This window comes from Jaculus jaculus, chromosome 1, assembly GCF_020740685.1.
Source record: "Jaculus jaculus isolate mJacJac1 chromosome 1, mJacJac1.mat.Y.cur, whole genome shotgun sequence".
Classification (NCBI taxonomy): Eukaryota; Metazoa; Chordata; class Mammalia; order Rodentia; family Dipodidae; genus Jaculus; species Jaculus jaculus.
The window spans coordinates 161,746,319-161,764,708 of record NC_059102.1 but is presented as its reverse complement, the minus strand read 5'-3'; the positions used below and the strand labels follow the sequence as shown (position 1 = coordinate 161,764,708).

Here is an 18,390-nt window from a genome sequence, read left to right as displayed (position 1 = left end):
CCTTTTGTGTACCCACTCCATGGGAGGCCCTACAGCTCTGGTAGTTGATAGCTAGTGGTGCCTACCCTCCTAGGAGCTCAGGTTCCAGGCTGGACCTACAGTGCAGAGGTGGCGAAGACCTCATAATAGGTTGCAGGTAGAAGTAGGAGAGGGAGTATTTCTTTTGGATCTCCTAAAGGAGGACAAGGAAGCTATTTTATTTTCCCACCTAGGGGCTGTTGAAGGTAGTCACAAGAGCAGAGGACAGACACTTAGAGGCAAGAGAAGAGCAGGCTATTGTCAGGCACAGAAAACAGCATTCTTTCATCCCTCTCTTCTATCCTTGGAGCCCCCAAGTCGGAGACATTGGCCAGTGGTTTTTCCACAAGTACCAGTGACAGTAGCTCCTGAGAAAGGAGCTAGAATCCCAGTCTTTGTCCTTCCTTTTTATTGTCTTCCACTCATTTGTCTTGAAGGGACAGTGCAAGAACACAGCCATTTTGCCTCCCAGGACCTGGTACTTCCAAACTTCCAAGAAGCCAGTTTTCTCCTATTTCATCCATTGCATGAATGGTTTCTGTCCAGCATAGATCTGGGGCCATGAGACAAACCCCTTGCCTTGACCTCTTTTTCTCATCCAGTTTTAAGCTTGTTTTCAATGGAGCCACTGAGACGATGCATAATGAAAAAATCAGGTGATTTTCATAGCCAGGGTACCTATTGTGTCTGATATCTCCTTTCAAGAAAATGCTTCTTTTTTTCCCCTGAGAACTAAAATTATCACTGAGCTCAAAGTGCCACATATAAGCAAAAGCTCAGGGCAGCATCTACTGGAAGCCATGATGGTTTCATCCCTGTTCACTCCTCCTCCTCTCCAGCCCTCTGCCTAGCTTGGGCCCTGACCCTGTGTGTGTGGATATACATGCATGTGTATGTGTACTCCCAAAGCTTTTTGTTGCTTTAGACCTGCAGTGATTTTATTTAGTTCCCTTACTGTGATGTGAGCCTTTATTCTCTCCTGGCATTGTTCTCAGATCAGCCCAATTCTGCACCCAACATGAGCCAGTTCCATGTGGCTGGAGGGAACAGAGAGCCACCTGGCTGGCCTTCTTCCCCATCTCCAGCTCCCAAAGGCTGGCAGGCCCGTGTAGACCCATAAAGTTAGGCACTGAAGACGATGATATCTCGTTTTTGTTCTCCTTCTCCAGGAGCCCAAATAGCCCATATGGGGATGTGATTGGCCTCCAGGTGGACTATTGGCTGGGCCATCCTGGGGAGCGAAGGAGGGAAGGTGACAAGAGGGACACTAGCTCAAAGAACACCCTCAAGAGCGTCTTCCGTTCAGTGCAGGTTTCTCGCCTGCCTCATGGTGGGGAAGCCCAGCTTTCTGGCACCATGGCAATGACTGTGGTCACCAAAGAAAAGAACAAAAAAGGTAAGTGCCATCTGAAGCCAGGGAAGACAAGGGGCCACTAGGCCTCCTTTCCAGACTCCTCTCTTGGAGTTAAAGTCGTCATCTGGATGGGACATACATATTAGTGTTTATCTTGAGGTCAGCCTGGTGCCTAGCAGGCAGCCTGCTTCACCTGAAGAACAAGACTATTCCTTCTGTAACACATGAAACCAAGGTCCTAGCCGCTGGGCAGCAGCACTTTAGTGCCTAGGAAGTCACTGCAGAGGCAAAGGAGATTGTCAGGCCACTGCCTACAGCATGAACTTACGGTACTGGGAGGGCTTACCTCTGTGTCCCAGCCCCACAACCACCATGACCATTGAGCAGAACACTCATGCCTGTGGCTGGAAGCTGTGCCAGAGAGGCTTCATGAATAGAAGAACACAATTTGTAAAAATACTTTATTAATTGAGAGAAAGAGAAGCAGATAGAGGATGGGCATGCCAGGGCATCCACCCACTACAAATGAACTCCAGACATATGTGCCATCTCATGCATCTGGCTTACTTGAGTCCTGGGGAATTGAACCCAGGTTCTTAGGCTTCACAGGCAAGTGCCTTAAGAGCTAAGCCATCTCTCTAGACCCAATTGCTCTTGAAAAACAAAAGAGAGCTAGACATGGTGGTCAGACCTATAATCCCACCATTTAAAGGCTAAAGCAAGAGATTTGCAAGTTCAATACAAGCTTGGTCTTCACAGCAAAACCCCATCTCAATAACAAACAACAAAAGGGGAGGGAGATGAAGAATGAGGGGAAATGCAGCCGTTCATTGTGGATGAAGGTGACAAAGCAAAGTTGGAAAGACTGTGTGGGTCCTGTGCTCTGGGAAAGCGAGGCAGGAATCCCCACAAGCCAAGCTGCTGTTATCCCAGTGAGCCGAAAACTTGCAGCTATGGTTGTAAATCTGCTGCAGCTAAAGTGCTCGACCCCAGACCTACCTCTACAGGAACTTCCAGGCAGCTATGCCCCCTCCCTACAGAGACTCAGCAGAGGCTGTGCCACACCTGTTGGCAGCTCAGCAAGGCCTGCCCCACCTTGCCTTCTTCCTTACATGAAGACAGCTGGGAACATTCCCACATCTGGGATAGGGCTAATAGAAAAACGCTTAATGCTGCATCACTCCTCAGCCTCAGACTTGGCATATCCTGTGCTTCAGAGAGGGAGGCAGGCCCTGCCCCAAGGTGCCAAGAACACTAGCTGGAGACTTCAGAGATATTCTCCCCCAAAGTCCTTACCATACAAATGATGACAGGCCCTGGGGACAGGCACAGGATCTGTGCTAAATGGCACTAGAACTTGAATGTCCTAACAGGGCCTTCACAGCAGGGCCAGGGGAGCACAGGGAAGATGGATAGACTTTTTGCAAATTACATCCTTAGCCCCAGCAAGAAGGTAACAGATGGGCCCTGGGGAGGAAAGGGATGGCAGATGGGAGGAAGGGCATGGCTGTGTCCCCAGGGCTGTGTCAAGAAGCAGTTTCTGCTGCCTTTGCAGTGCCCACCATCTTCTTGAGCAAGAAGCCCCGGGAAAAGGAGGTGGATTCTAAGAGCCAGGTCATCGAGGGCATCAGCCGCCTCATCTGCTCCGCCAAGCAGCAGCAGACCATGCTAAGAGGTGTGCGGGTGGTGATGGTGGGAAAGGGATGCACCACAGTCCTCCCTGGGGGTAGGGGAATGACCTCAGCTACCCTATAATCTCTCCCTTCCCTGTCTTCCCAGTGTCCATCGATGGTGTTGAGTGGAGTGATATCAAGTTCTTCCAGCTGGCAGCCCAGTGGCCCACCCACGTCAAGCACTTTCCAGTGGGACTTTTCAGTAGCAGCAAGGCCACTTGAGGCCCTGCTTCACAGCCACTCTCCCTCCTGGCACTGCCATTCAGCCTCACCGCCTGCGGGCAGGGGGAGGCCAGCAGGCCTGGGCCCAGCCCCCCTTTCCCAGCACTGAGGCCTGCCTGTCATGTGCCCAGTCCTGAAGGATACTGCCACTGGGGATGCTGCCCCCTCTCACTGCCCAGCCTATCCCTGAGCCATCCTCCCTCTCACTCTCTTTGGCTCTTCTTCCTGCTCCAGATGCAGGGCAGGATGAGTCTACCTGCTGGTGCCCATAGTCCCTGAAATTGTGTCCTCTAGGCCTTCCTTCACCCACACCCCTGCCTCTCCCCTTTGTGGCCTTGGTTTCCTTTCTGGAAATAGAAAACCTGGACTCCTTGTACAAAATGGGAGAGCCCAGCCCAGACACCTTATTTTCTAAGGCCATGCTGCCAGTTACCCCTCACCCTGCCCACCTCCAGTGGGTGCTGGGGCCTCTTCCACTGCTGTGAGGACTTCACCTGCTCCAAAACTTCCCAGAGGTGAAAGGGGACACTTGAGCACTACAGTGTGTTTTGGGGATGGAAACTTCCCACTCTTCCCATGCACGACTTCCTGCCATCCCAGGTCCCTGCAGATGTTATGTCCTGAGCATTTCTTTGGTTGTTTATGTGACTTGTCCTGTGCACAGGTCATGTCCTTGTGGCTTTCTCCTGTACTGGTAATGCTCCTCCATCTGCCTCCCAGCCCCCACCCAGTACAGTTCTACCTGGCTTTGAGAGATGGGAGGCAGGCCCCCCAGTATATTTTACATGACCCACCTACCTGACCTGTGTCAACTTGCCTCCCCTTCCCTGCTCTCTGTCTCCCAAACTCCTCCATGTCTGGGCAGTGGATAGAGGCCCATTCTCAATGAGGTCGCCTTCCATCCCTGTCTGCCATGGATGAGTCTCAGTCCACCTCAGACTCCTCATCAGTGTCCTTGGGCAAGGCTGCGGATGAGAGGGCACAGCCAGCAGCAGCCTGTGCTCTCCAGCACCTCTGGAGCTACTTTGTTGCCCTCTCACTGCTCCCTGGAAGTGTGGCCCAGCACTTTACCTTGAACATGTTTTTCTCAGTCTCTAGGCTCCTCCAGCCCTTCCCTACTGCTCAGCCCCACTGTCCAGAGCATCTCCTGGGCCCAGGAAGAGAATGGTGAGGGAAGACTGGGGCCATGTTGGATTTTTCATTCAATAAAATGGTGATTTCTTACCAACTGCCTTGGGCTTGTGCCCTTCACTGTGTCACTACAACTTTCCAGTTCATAGCAGGGTATGGCATGACTCCATAGGAATATGCTTCCATTTTCTCCACTGTGGAAAATGACTTGAAAGTGGCTGTCCTAGTATGAGGCAAGCAGGGGTTGAACCAGGATGGGTGCTGTTCCCATACAGGATCCATTTTTTTCCAGAACCCATTATTCCCAAAACTGCCTCCCAAGGCAATGGCATATGTAGGGTAAGCTTTCCCCTTCTGAGTCTTTCACTATGCAGGTAGAGTAGGCAAAGGCCATTTGTTGAGTTCATTTTACTGTTGGCCCTTGACCCAAGTTGAAAAATTTTAATAGTCAGTGTCCTGAATGACAGCTCTTCCCTACACTCCTAGGACAGAAGATTATACATTGAGCTTCCCCAGATGTGTCTAAGTTGAGGACTTACGAAAAGAGGAAACAACTTGACCTTCTCACCCTGCAGGGAATAGCCCTGAAAGTCAGTGGCCACTTAACACAAGCTGTCCCTGCCCTCTGATGGACTCTCCTTGTCCCATGCCAGATGCCCTGCTGTGGAGAGTCCATGGCCCCCATCTGTGTGATCCTACAGCAGGCTTAACTAGAAGGTGGGAATGATGCCTGCCTCTCTAGGGGAAGAAGCCAGTGAGGCCTACAGAAATGTCCCAGAGAGAACTGAGTGTCCCATGCCCATAGGGCACTCCCAGAGGCACCCAGCATGTGAGAGGGAGAACAGGAACCAGTCCTGCATACATATCAAATAAATATTTTAAAAAGTTGTATAACTTTTTTAAAATTTGTTTATTTTATTTATTTGAGAGCGACAGACAGAAAGAGGGAGAGAGAAAGAGAGAGAATGAGCACGCCAGGGCCATCAGCCACTGCAAACGAACACCAGATGTGTCCACCCATTGTGCATCTGGCTAACGTGGGTCGTGGGGAATTGAGCCTTGAACCAGGGTCTTTAGGCTGCACAGGCAAGTGCTTAACTGCCAAGCCATCTATCCAGCCCAATATTATTATGTTAAAAAAAAAAACTAAAAAAAATAGGACTGGAGAGATGGGGTGGGGGAGAGAGCTCAATGGTTAAGGCCTTAACTGCAAAGCCTAAGGACCCAGGTTTAATTACCTAGAACCCACATAAGCCAGATGTACAAGGTGGCACATGCTTCTGGAGTTTGTTTGCAGTAGATGGAGGCCCTGACACACACACGCACACACCCTCCTCTCTCTTCCCCTCCCCCCTCCCTCTTTCTCAAATAAATATTTTTACTTTTGAAAAACTTAAAAAATAGGGCTGGAGAGATTTCTTAGCAGTTAAAATGCTTGCCTGAGAAGACTAAGGACCCATGTTTGACTCCCCAGATCCCCTGTAAACCAGACACACAAGGTGAAGCATGCATCTAGAGTTTGATTACAGTGGCTGGAGACCCTGGAGTGATCTCCCCACCCCTTCTCTCATTAAAAGGCCAGTCTGTTGGGCTTGCCTCAAAAAAAAAATAAGTTTTTAAAAACAGAAGAGAAAACAATTTGTCCATGGTTCTCCACCTCACTAGGAATACAATCCAATCCCTACCCAACTCATCTCTCAGTACTTGATCTGATCTTTTACTCTTCCCTCCTCTTTGGCTCTTGTGCCTGTTGCACACTAGGTACACTGCCTCTGGACTTTCATATAAGCTATTCATCCTGCCATCTTGCTCTTGACCCCAGGTCCATGTAACTGGCACGAGGATACTACTTAGTCCATCACAGGTGCCCAGTACATTTTTGTTGACAGAAAGTAAGTTCCTTTTGCTTCTAGAATGGGTCCGCTTATCCAGATATGCTACAAACAACTTTAACTTTTCTCATAGGCCCTGGAATAACAGGGTTAGACTCCAACTATGAGCCAAAGAAAGAAACTAGGAACATGGTTCAGTGATTAATGTGCTTACAAGATCTGTGGCCCAGGTTCAATTCACCAGTGCCCACAGAAATCCAGATGTACAGAATGGCTCATGATGCATCTCGAGTTTGCAGTGGCAAGAGCCCTGGGGTGTCCATTCTCTCCCTTTCTCTGCTCACAATTTAAAAAAAAAAAAAAAAAAGGTTGGAAGGCTGAAGAGATGGTCCAGTGGTCAAGGCACTTGCCTGCAAAGCCTAACGAGCAGAGTTCGATTCACCAGTACCCACATAAAGCCAGATGCACAAAGAGGTACATGTGTCTGGAGTTCATTTGCAGTGGCTGGAGACCCTGATGTGTCCCATAACCTTCATCTCTCTTCTATCTCTCTCTGCTTGCAAATAAATAAATAAGCCAGGCGTGGCACATGCCTTTAATCCCAGCACTCAGGAAGCAGAGGTAGGAGGATTGCCATGAATTCTAGGCCACCCTGAGACTACAAAGTGAATTCCAGGTCAGTCTGGGCTAGTGAGACAGTACCTCAAAAAACTATATATTTATTTATATATGTGTGTGTGTGTGTGTGTGTATATACACACACACACACACACACATATAAATAAATATATAGTTTTAACAAAATATCTATATATAATATAAAATAAATATAAATTTTAAAAGGGCTAGAGAGATGGCACAGTGGTTAAGGTGCTTACCTGTAAGGCCTAAGGACCCATGTTCGACTCTTCAGATCCCACATAAACCAAACACACAAGGTGATGCATGCGGTCTGGAGTTTGACTACAGTGGCTGGAGGCCGTGGCATACCAATTCTCTCCCTCTCTACCCCCTTTCTCTCTCTCATTTAAAAACAAAACAAAACTCTCTTCCTGCCAAGCAGTATACAACACATTGAAGGAGCTGGTTTAGAACTTCCAAACAGCTCTGCCTCATCACTAACTGAGCACAATGGTTCCAGACTGCCAGACATCATCTAAAGGCAAGGGTTGAGATTTGGGTGTGGAAGCAGAAGCAGCCCTGTCTAGGCCTCACCAACTCTGGGCTGACTTTATTATTCCCAGAAAAGTTGTAAAGAGTACAGGGTGGCTGTATACACTGACCCCTTGCCGCGCTGTGAGCATGTTATATTAGGTCATAACTAATAAGCCAGTAGTGATACATGATTATTAATCCAAGTCTCCATTTTATGCAGATTTCTTTATTTTTCCCCTCATGTCTCTTGTCTACTTCAGAGCCCCATCCTGGATGCAGAACTGCATTTAGTCACTCATTAATTAGGCTCACATGTGCAGTGGCATTGCCTCTGATTTTTTACTTTTTTTTTTTTTTTCGAGGTAGGTCTCAGGCTGGTCTCAAACTCACAGCCAACCTCCTAGCTTGGCCTCCTGAGTGCTGGAATTAAAGGCATGTGCCACCACACCTGGCACAAGCACTTCTTTTTATAAGCACAGAGAGAGAGAGAAGAGAAACAGAATGGACATGTCAGGGCCTCCAGCTGCTGCACACAGACTACAGATGCATGCACCACTTTTTGCATCTGGCTTTACATGGGTACTTGGGAATCAAACCCAGGTTGTCAGGCTTTGTAGGCAAGCACCTTAACAGATAAGCCATATATCTAGCACCACAAGCAAGTACTTTTAATCACCATTATCCCAGCCCCACTAACTTTTTTCAACTTTGTATTGACAGCTTCCATACATAAAGACAATACACCATGATCATAATCCCCTCCCACTACCCTCTCTTTACCTCTACTTTCCAACTTCTTTTATTTTATTTTATTTTATTTATTTATTTTATTTGAGGCAGGATTTCACTGTAGCCCAGGCTGACCTGGAATTCACTAGGTAGTATCAAGCTGGCCTTGAACTCATAGCAGTCTTCCTGCCTTGGTCTCCCAAGTGCTGGGATTAAAGGCGTGTGCCACAAGTCTGGCTTCTTTTCTGTTTTGAAGTCACTTCTTCCTGTTACTATGCAGGTCAGGTCTTCTGTAGGTAGCATCAGCCACTGTGCTATCATGGATACCACAGCCAATTTGTGTCTGGAAGACAGCATTGCAAAGCACTCCTCCCTTCTTTTGGCCACCTTTCCACCACCTCTTCCACAGTGGTTCATGAGCCTTGGAGGGTGTGATAGAAATGTCTCAGTGCTGAATACTTCACTGACACTTCTTAGCACTTTCTTGAGTTTTGAATCACCCCAGTGGTCACTGCCATCTGAAAAGAGAAGTTTCTCTAACCAGGAATGAGAATGGCATTAATATATGGGCATAAACATAAGTATGTACAGGGCAGTTTGGTGGGCATAGTATATCCATTTATTCCAGACAACCATAGTAGTTTCCCCACTGTGACTTATGACTTCCCCATAAAAAGGCGAGCTACATACATCAAAGGGCAGTTGGTTTCTCCCATTATAGCCACACCACCATTGCACCAGTCAGTATATTTGGCCTGGCTGGCCAGCTATAAAGCTTGCAGGGCCTGCTGCTGGTTAAGACCATTGATGTCTCTTCTCCTTCCATGGGTTACATAGCTCTTTCCAGCATCCTAACAGCTAGTCAACAGGGAGGGCCTCCCAACTTGATTTCTTAGTGACCTGTGGCCCAAGCAAGTGGTATCTTCAGCAATAGGGTCTGGCCATCTAGTTATGGTGGACAGTCAAGAGCCTTGGCAACAGCCTTTAATTTAATTTTTGGAGGCATCAGAGACCTCCCTGACCAATACTCCTGCACTGAAACTTTCTTATGTACATTCTTATAACAGTCTCTGGCTTCTGGGCACAGCATTATCCACCCTCCACAGGGTACTTCTACCCAAACTAATTTTTTTGTTTTGTTTTGTTTTTCAAGGTAGGATCTCACTCTAGCTCATGCTGATCTGGAATTCACTATGGAGTCTCAGGGTGGCCTCAAACTCACAGCAATCCTCCTACCTCTGCCTCCCAAGTGCTAGGATTATCGGCGTGTACCACCACGCCCAGCTAATTTATTTTATTTTTTTGAGGTAGGGTCTCACTCTAGCCCAGGCTGGTCTCAAGCTCATATTTGATCCACTTATCTCAGCTTCCCAGTGCTGGGACTAAAGGCATGTGCCATCATGCCCAGCTCAAGCCAACATTTGCTTACTTCTTTGGTGCTTTTGTTTGTTGAGATAGGATCTCACTATGTAGCCTAGCATGGCCTCTAAGTTGTGATCCTCTTGAGTGCTAGAATTACAAGTATACACCACTACAACCAGCCAGACTTTTTATATATTTTTTTAATTTTTATTTATTTGAGAGAAAGAGGGAGAGAGAGAGAATGGGTGCACCGGGGCCTCCAGCCACTGTACAGCTGGCTAACATGGATCCTGGGGAATTGAACCTGGGTCCTTTGGTTTTGCATGCAAATGCCTTAACCGCTAAGTCATCCCTCCAGCCCAGCCAGACTGTTTTAAAATACTTCTTTCATCTCTTTCATACTGTGCCAAAGAAAGATGGCATTACTATCTATCAGGTCACACATACACACCCTTCCAGGCACTGTCTTAGCTAGGCCTCTGCCAAGTGCTTCCCGTTTCTTCACACAGTTTGTTGAGTCCTCTAAACAGCCCTATGACATCAGTGCTGTCACTGCCTCCAAATGAGATCAGAAATCTTCCCTCCCAGCTCTAGACCCTCACATCTAACCACTTAGTTGATGACATGAATGCTCACAAACATCTCAGTCCTTACCTGGCCAAAGCAAGACTAATACCGTCATCTCCTAATCTCCATAAATGGCACTGGCACACACACTGTACTCAAGCCAGAAACTGCTCCCAATCGTCAGCAACCATTCTACTTCCTGTTCTTACACCTGAGCCAAAGGCCCTCCCTACTTGAAGTCCTGCAGTGGCTCCCTAATGCTCTTGGGAGACAGCCCAACCATGTGTTCAGGTTCCCACTCCAGAGCCGCACTTGATCATGTCCTCATCAGAGTGGTCTCCCTCATGGGCCTAGACTAGTTCTTTCTGCCTTGATGCTTCTATACACAGACCCATCCCCACTGCCTCTTATGGGCTCCTCAGAGAGGCTTCCCCCACCTCCCAAAAGCCAAGTTGTCACTCTCTATCTCAGCACTTTGTTCAGAGTCACCTGCAATATACACCTATATGCTACTTTCACCTTATCTGTGCCTACTTGCCTAGAATCCAGCACTCTGACATACAGCGAACCTTGACAGAAGCTAGCTAAATAAATCAGTGGACCCTGAGGCACTTGCCCAATGCACACAGCTTGGCTAAGGAGCCATGTTTATTTATTTCCTTCCTTCCTTCCTTCCTTCTAGTTTTCCTTTTGAAATGTGTGTGTGGGGGGGGTCTCACTATGTTGCCCAAACTGACCTAGAACTCCTGGGCTCCAGTTATCTCCCAGACTTCTCCTCCCAAGTGGCTAGGACCACAGCTACAGCACACCATGCCTGGTGAGCCAGAACCATACTCTAGAGCATGTCTCAGCCCTCCAGCTGCCCATAGTCACTTAAGTGCCTGCTGTGGATGGGTTCCTGTTCCAGCTGAGCACGAGGATACACCATGTGTGGGTCCTCCCTTACACAGGGACCCCAAGGCTAGCAGGGATATGTCGGACAATTGCCACACAGCATGACAGTTTCCATAAGTGCCTTCAGGAAGGACATCTAATCCAGCTAGGGGGGTAAGGTATCCAGGATATCTCAAAGGAAATGGAACTGAGCAGTAGTGCCTTAAAGGTACTTAAATGTGGCCTATTCTAAAAACCACACATTGTTCAGTACTGCCAAGGCATGGAGAGTGGAAGAAAAAGAGCCCAGGGTAAGAGGACATTGTGGTTATTATAATTACTATCTTTGCCACAGCAATAATTATGACCTAGATCCTGGTACAATGGACAGCCAATGTAGGGTTTCAAGCAAAGAAGCAAATTGATAGGGTTGAGAAAGCTTACCTTGCTATAGCACATTGGAGGGTACGAGTGTGGTCTCCAGACTAGTCCATGGGTTCCAAGGCAGAAACTGCAGCAATTGAAAATAACGTTACAAGGGTTTGAACTATGGGAAGCATACCTAGCAACTCAAGAGGCAAAATACACAGGTCTGGATGACTGGTTAGAAAATGGGATCTCATGCCACACACCTTTAATCCTAGCTCCCTAGAAGCTGAAGTAAGAGGATCACCATGAGTTTGAGGCCAGCCTGCTACAGCATAAATTCTGGGTCAGGCTCAGCTAGAGTGTGACCCTGCCTCGAAAAAAGGACTGGAGAGATTGCTTAGTGGTTAAGGTGCTTGCCTACAAAGCCAAAGGATGCAGGTTCAATTCCCAGGACGCACATAAGCCAGATGCACAGTGGCACATGTGTCTGGAGTTTGTTTGCAGTGGCTGAAAGGCCCTAGTATGCACATTCTCTCCCACCCTCTCTCTTCCTTGCCTCTTTCTCTCTCTAATAAATAAATAAATTAAATAAATGAAAAGGGGGAGCTAGAGAGATGACTCAGTGGCTAGACACTTGCTTGCAAAGCCTGATGGCCTGGGTTTGATTCCCAAGTACCCACGGAAAGCCAGACAGAAAAAGTGGTATATGTGTCTGGAATTCGTTTCCAGTGGCAAGAGGTTGGGCATGCCCATTCACACACACATATTCATTCATATTCTCTCTCTCTCTCTCTCTCTCTCTCTCTCTGTCTGTCTCTCTCTTTCTGTCAAATAAAAAAAGAGCCGGGTGTGGTGGCACACACCTTTAGTCTTAGTATTCGGGAGGCTGACATAGGACTGCTATAAATTCAAGGCCAGCATGAGTTCCAAGTTAACCTGTACTACAGTAGGCCCTACCTCAAAAAATCCAAAGGAAGCCTGGTGTAGTGGGGCACGCCTTTAATCCCAGCACTCAGGAGGCAGAGGTAGGAGGGATCGCCATGAGTTTGAGGCCGCCCTGAGACTACATAGTGAATTCCAGGTCAGCCTGAGCTAGAGTGAGACCCCACCTCGGAAAAAGGGAAGGAAGGAAGGAGAAGAGGGAGGGAGACAGGAAAGGGAGGGAAGAAGGAAGGAAGGAAAGAAAGAAATTTGTGCTGAAGCCCAGTGAAGTGGTGTGCCCCTTTAATCCCAGCACTCAGGAGGCTTGAGAGTAGCTTGGGTTCTCGAGTTCCAGGTGGAGGTTGGGAGGAAGGATAAGAAGCAAGAAGGGAGGAGAATAGATGGAAGAGGAGAGAGAAGAAATTAAAGGAGGAGAGCGGGTAATAAAAAAGATAATGGGGCTGAAAGAGCCAAGAATGGTGCTAGGTGACTGGCCTGCATGATGAGCAGATGGTAAGACATCTCTGCAGGAAACTTGGACACAAGGGCAAGGACTAGGGGTATAGATGCTATTCTGAGTGGAGGTTGACTACAAGGGTCTGGCTAGAACTGGGAATTAGTGCTTCCTTGGCTGTGGAGAGCCAAGGATGGACAATCTCTTTCCCCCATCTCTTTCACACACACAACTAGCAGCTGATACCCACCCTCCATCCTGACCACACAGGTTCCTCCTGTCAGCCCCAAACATCTCACATCTCAGCACTCCTGTTCAGACTTACTCTATTACCTACCTTGTCTGATGCTCACCTTCATTCCTATTGTTTCTCTCCAGCAACACTATATACAGAAGCTGTGTGTTTCACATTTTCCCCACCTCCCACTTCCTAGCACTGACTGTCAAAAGGAAGCTTTTTGGTGTTGATAATACAACTATGAAGAACAGTGTCTACTGTGTACAAGGCTTAATGAGAAAGCTTTGTGCTGTTTTAGTCAGTGTTCTCAGCGACCCAACAAGGCAGGTATTAGGAACCCTCCTGAACAGATGAAGAGACAGGTGGAACAGAGCATGCCTTAAATGCCACAAAACTGGCAAAGAGAGACTCGGTTTACCAGAACCTCCTAGTTGAAGTGGGGGCACTACCCTTCTAGCCTGGCAAAGAGGCCACAGGAAGGGAGTATAAGGATTTGTCAGAGCCAGGCATGGTGGCTCATGCCTTTAATCCCTGCACTCAGGAGGCAGAGGATGGAGGATCGCCATGAGTTCAAGGCCTCCCTGAGACTAGAGTGAATTCCAAGTCAGCTGGGGTTAGAGTGAGACCCTAACTCAGGGGGGAGGAGATTTGTCAGGTGGCTACCAGGACAGGAACTGGGCCCTCTCAAGACAGCGCTGAGCAGACTTGAATTTGGCTCAGTGTCAGAAAAAGCTGGCAACCAGAGGTGTCCACTAAATAAGGAGCTGCCAGTCTTGGGCCCTGATGAGTGATTCCACAGAGGGTTCAAGTGGCATTAACCCCTTGGAGAAAGTGCCCCATCCTCTTCAAAGGGAAAAGAAAAGTGTAAGAAAAAGATTTCCATGGGATGGGAGAGTAGTGGGAGAGATTTTCAGGAAGAATACAATAATATTAAAAGTAGCAAGAACCACATCCCCAAGTATGGGGGAGGGGAGCCACTTAGCACCACAGAAATGGCAGAAGGTACTGAATCACCACTAGGCACAAATTCCTTCCTTCTTTCTCTATTTACTGAGCACCACCATCAGCCTGGCAGGAGACCAGCAGCTGGGGTGATGGAGGGGGTAAGGTACAGCACAGACCAGAATGAAGTTAACAGTCCCCTCCCTTGGGAGAGCACAGTGTAATCCTCTGAGACCAGATAAAAAGGCAAGTGATGAAAATATGGAACATGGACAAGAAGGTTAAGCACGATAGGGCATGAGAACAGTGAGGAAAAGGTCCATCCCTGCCTCCCGCAGTCCATGGGAGACAGGGCCAGCTGCCCAAAGAGAAGCACAAAAAAGACAAAAATCTGCAGAAAACCCAAAAGAACCAAACAAAGCCATAAAATGACACTGAACACTGTCTTACCTGGTGAAAGGTGATAAAAGGATTAGGGAGAGAAATCCCAGAAAAGGGGCATGGATGGTGGGTATGTTGCACCTGGCTGTGCAGCTTGCAAGTCCTGGGCCTGCAGACACACATGCAGTGCGTAGTGACAGCAGGTGTCTGCCCCTGGGGAGCCTGCCTCAGACTGTGCTACAGGTACACGCACCAGTGCTATTCTGTGGGTGTAAACATGTAACTTGCCTTCATTCTCTTGGCCTCTAATTCATGTGTTAGTTTCCCTCACGCACTCTCAGTGACAAATGACCTGAACTAGATTCCAAAGGGATGTAGTGACTGCCAGGAGCCCTAGCTGCCAAGAACAAGAGGATAATAAGATGGTCCCTGCTTTCTCATCCTGTGCAGCTGCTTTCCCTCTCCAGGCCTGAGTTTCCTCACCTGTAAAACAAAGGCATTGAGGAGTGCAGAGATGGCTTGGTGGTTAAGGCGCATGCCTGCGAAGCCCAAGGAATCATGTTTGACTCTTCAGGTCCTATGTAAGCCAGACACACAAAGTAACACAAGTGCGCAATGGACATAAGGGAGTGAGCATATGCGTCAAGTTCAATCACAGTAGCTGGAGGCCCTGATGTGCCAATTTTCATTCTCTCTCTCGCATCAAAAAAATGCCAGTCTGTTGGGTTTGCCTCAAAAAAATAAAATTTAAAAAAGACATTGAAACAGCAACTTTCAACCCAGGGTGCCCATCTCAGACACTGCTGTAGTTTCAAAAATGCCCACAACCCTTGACACCACCAAATCCTAGTCACTGAGGGAAAACGTCCAACAAAGTTATTCCCCCAAGGGATTCTGAAGCCCAGGCTCACTAAGGAGAACAAAAGCCTTGGCTCCAGATTCTCCTGTGAACTGAGCATTCTGGCGAGTTGGAGGTTTCATCATGATAGAATGCACAAGCAGTTTTATCAAAGGCCTGGAAGACAGCCAATGTGCAGGCTGAAAGACCACAGGTGACAAACCATAGCACTGACAGGCTCTGAACTTGAGATCCTCATCCTCTCAGCCTCCCAAATAGCTGGAATCAGGGCTATGCCACCAGGTCCAGACGTCACAAAAGACAAACTCAAAAGACCCTACTCTCCAGGATCCTGTAGGAAAGCTAACCAGCAGAAACTTTCAGGGGTAAACATGAGCTGGGAACTGATACAAAGTACCAATAGACAAAAAAAAAAAAAAAAAAAAAAAACAGACCAGCAGGGGCTTCTAGACAGGGGTGCTATATGACTAAGAACTTCATATATGTATACCTTTTGATTGCTGCAACTCAGAAAAACATGACCTAAAAGAAAAACACCTTTGGTACAAAATTAAGAAGGTGGGGCTGCTTAGTGGTTAAGGCATTTGCCTGCAAGGCCTGAGGACCCAGGTTTGATTCTCCAGTACTCACATAAGCCAAATGCACAAGGTGGCACATGTGTCTGGAGGTCATTTGCAGTGGCTGAAGGCCCTGGTGTGCCTATCCAACCCCCCCCCTCAAATAAATAAATAAATTTTAAAAAATCAAAAAGAGGGGCTGGAGAGATGGCTTAGCGGTTAAGCGCTTGCCTGTGAAGCCTAAGGACCCCAGTTCGAGGCTCGGTTCCCCAGGTCCCACGTTAGCCAGATGCACAAGGGGGCGCACGCGTCTGGAGTTCGTTTGCAGAGGCTGGAAGCCCTGGTGCGCCCATTCTCTCTCTCTCCCTCTATCTGTCTTTCTCTCTGTGTCTGTCGCTCTCAAATAAATAAATAAATAAATTTAAAAAAAAAAGTGAAAAAAAAAATCAAAAAGACCCTGATGGATTCTTCTGAGATATACAAGATTTAAGGTTTTAGCAGAACACAAGCTTTGCAGGTGGCTGTGCAAAGTTATACTGACCTTGGGCTTCACAGGTAGAAAGACTGACTTTTAAAAATATTTTTATTTGATATTATTTATTTGAGAGAGAAAGAGGCAGAAAGAGAGAGAGAGAATGGGCATGTTAGGGTCTCTAGTCACTGCAAATGAACTCCAGTCTCATGTGTCACTTTGTGCATCTGGCTTTACATAGGGAATCAAACCTGAGTCCTTAGGTTTTACAGGTAACCACCTTAACCACTGAGCCATCTCTCCAGCCTGAAAGACTCATTTTTGTTGTTCTTTGCAATGCTGTTTTTTGATTTGATTTGTTTTTTCGAGGTAGGGTCTCGCTGTGGCCCAGGCTGACCTGGAATTTACTATGTAGTCTCAGGCTGGCCTCGAACTCACAGCAATCCTTCTCCTGAGGGCTGGGATTAAAGGCAAGTGCCACCACATCTGGCCAGTGGTATTTTTTTTATTCCAGGGCTGCATAAGCACTGAGCAAGAGCTACCATTGACAGTGCAGGTACAAATATCCCCAACCCCCTTGGTGACTTGACCTGCAAGGGGGACCATAACCTGTGCAGTTATTTTTGGTCTGGATCATCTGTCCCTGGGTTGCCACCACATTCTGAGCAGCATGTGAACTGATGGTAAGGAGACAGCAAGAAGACAAGGTAGAGGAAATGGGTCCTTCTAGGTAGAGAAGGCTGGGTGGGTCATTGTGTATCTTCACTGACTTCTAACTATGAGTGAGCAACACAGAAAGGCACTTTAGAACTAAGAAAACTTCCTTAGTCTCAGCAGAAGGGAGTGATCTCCTTGTCATAGCATGTACTCAACTCAAGCTAAAGGTGTAGAGTTCCATCTCTAAGTGAAATACGGTTCCAAGGGGATGCCAACATCCACAAGGATACTGGACCTGGTTGACTGAGTCTGAATCCATCCCTACTCGTAAGGCATACCACAGGTCCCTAAGATGCCAGCTATCACTGTGTAGCTTTTGTCTGCCAAGGAGGTTAGAGCTTTAAAAAAATATTTATTTATTTATTTATTTGAGAGAGAGATACAGAAATAGACAGGTAGAGAGGAAAAAAATGTGTGTGCTAGGGTCTCCAGTCACTGCAAACAAACTTCAGATGCATGTGCTCCTCAATACATCTAGCTTATGTGGATCCTGGGGAGTTGAACGTGGGTCTTTTGGCTTTGCAGGCAAGTACCTTAACCACTAAGCCATCTCTCCAGCCAGAGGTTAGAGCTTTTAGCCTAGAATTTGGGTGAGGGTAGTACTGATCCAAATCCAAAGTTACAGAGAACCAGACCAAATCCAGGCTTGGAAGGACTTGGCAAGGCCAACATGTAGCCCCACACACAAACCTTTCTTTTCTTTTTTTTTTTTTTTCTGAGGCAGGGTTTCACTGTAGTCCAGGCTGACCTGGAATTCACTGTGTAGTCTCAGGGTGACCTCGAACTCAAGGCAATCCTACCTCTGCCTCCTGAGTGCTGGGATTAAAGGCCTGTGCCACCATGCCTGGCTCCCCCCTGCCTTTTTTTTGCAAACCAGCATCTACTGAATACTCCTGTGTCCTCCACCTTGAGCTACTTCCAGACTGAACCAGATAGATGGGTGCTGGTCAACATTCTAGAAGATAAACCAACAAGAATACTGTTAGGACAGTGTTGTAGACAGCGTGGCTGAAATGAGAGGAGTACCCTAGAAGGTGGGAAATCAGAATGACTGTTCTGACTTACCCCAATGACACCATCACGGACCAAAGATGCTCCATTGTTTTCCTATTGAACTAGTATAAAAACTTCTTTTGACCAGAAGTAGCCCTAGGATTTCCTAGGGAGGCATGATCAGCTCTGAAAGGAGGAGGGATGCATCTCTAGAGACAAGTGAGCCTGGGATTCAGTTCTGCGAGATGTGAGTAATGGTAGCTCCCACTTCAACCGGTGGGCATTAAGTTGGCCTTGTAAGGTGCCAACAAACAGATGCTAAGCGTTCAATAAATGTGGACTGCCTCCCTCTAGACTCTGTGAAGGCCAGGCCTTCTTCCTGCACCTCAGTCCTCGGTGGCCGGGAAACTGAGGGTCCTGGAGTTCCTACACTCCCCAGCAGCTCCGCACCTGAGGCTTTGCGGCGTTTCCCCCTAAAAACGCGAGGGAAGTGACCGTGACCCCGCAGCAGCGGCGAGGAGCCCAGCCCCGCCTCTTCAAGGGCCCGTCCCCTCCTCCCTGGACGGGCCCG

At 47.7% G+C, this 18,390-nt stretch overlaps 1 protein-coding gene and 1 long non-coding RNA gene across 3 annotated transcripts in view; one reads left to right on the top strand and one right to left on the bottom strand.

Moving 5' to 3' along the window:
* The window catches only part of Pacs1 (phosphofurin acidic cluster sorting protein 1), a 137,831-nt gene extending 133,336 nt beyond the window's left edge, over nt 1-4,495 (top strand). Inside the window, exons 22-24 of the mRNA XM_004656703.2 lie at nt 1,188-1,414; nt 2,928-3,047; nt 3,152-4,495. Of these exons, the coding sequence (XP_004656760.1) occupies nt 1,188-1,414; nt 2,928-3,047; nt 3,152-3,267 (463 nt within the window). The 3' untranslated portion in view covers nt 3,268-4,495. The remainder of the gene's footprint in view (nt 1-1,187; nt 1,415-2,927; nt 3,048-3,151) is intronic.
* LOC123460638 overlaps nt 1-18,373 on the bottom strand; it is a 31,242-nt gene extending 12,869 nt beyond the window's left edge. The window contains exons 1-3 of one of the 2 annotated variants that reach the window (XR_006637144.1): nt 17,892-18,373; nt 11,361-11,427; nt 8,591-8,632 (exon numbers count right to left, since the gene is read on the bottom strand). This is a non-coding gene — a long non-coding RNA (uncharacterized LOC123460638). Of the gene's footprint in view, nt 1-8,590; nt 8,633-11,360; nt 11,428-17,891 lie in introns of those variants that run through there. The other variant, XR_006637143.1, reaches the window with a different exon arrangement.
* Between the last annotated feature and the right edge of the window lie 17 nt (nt 18,374-18,390).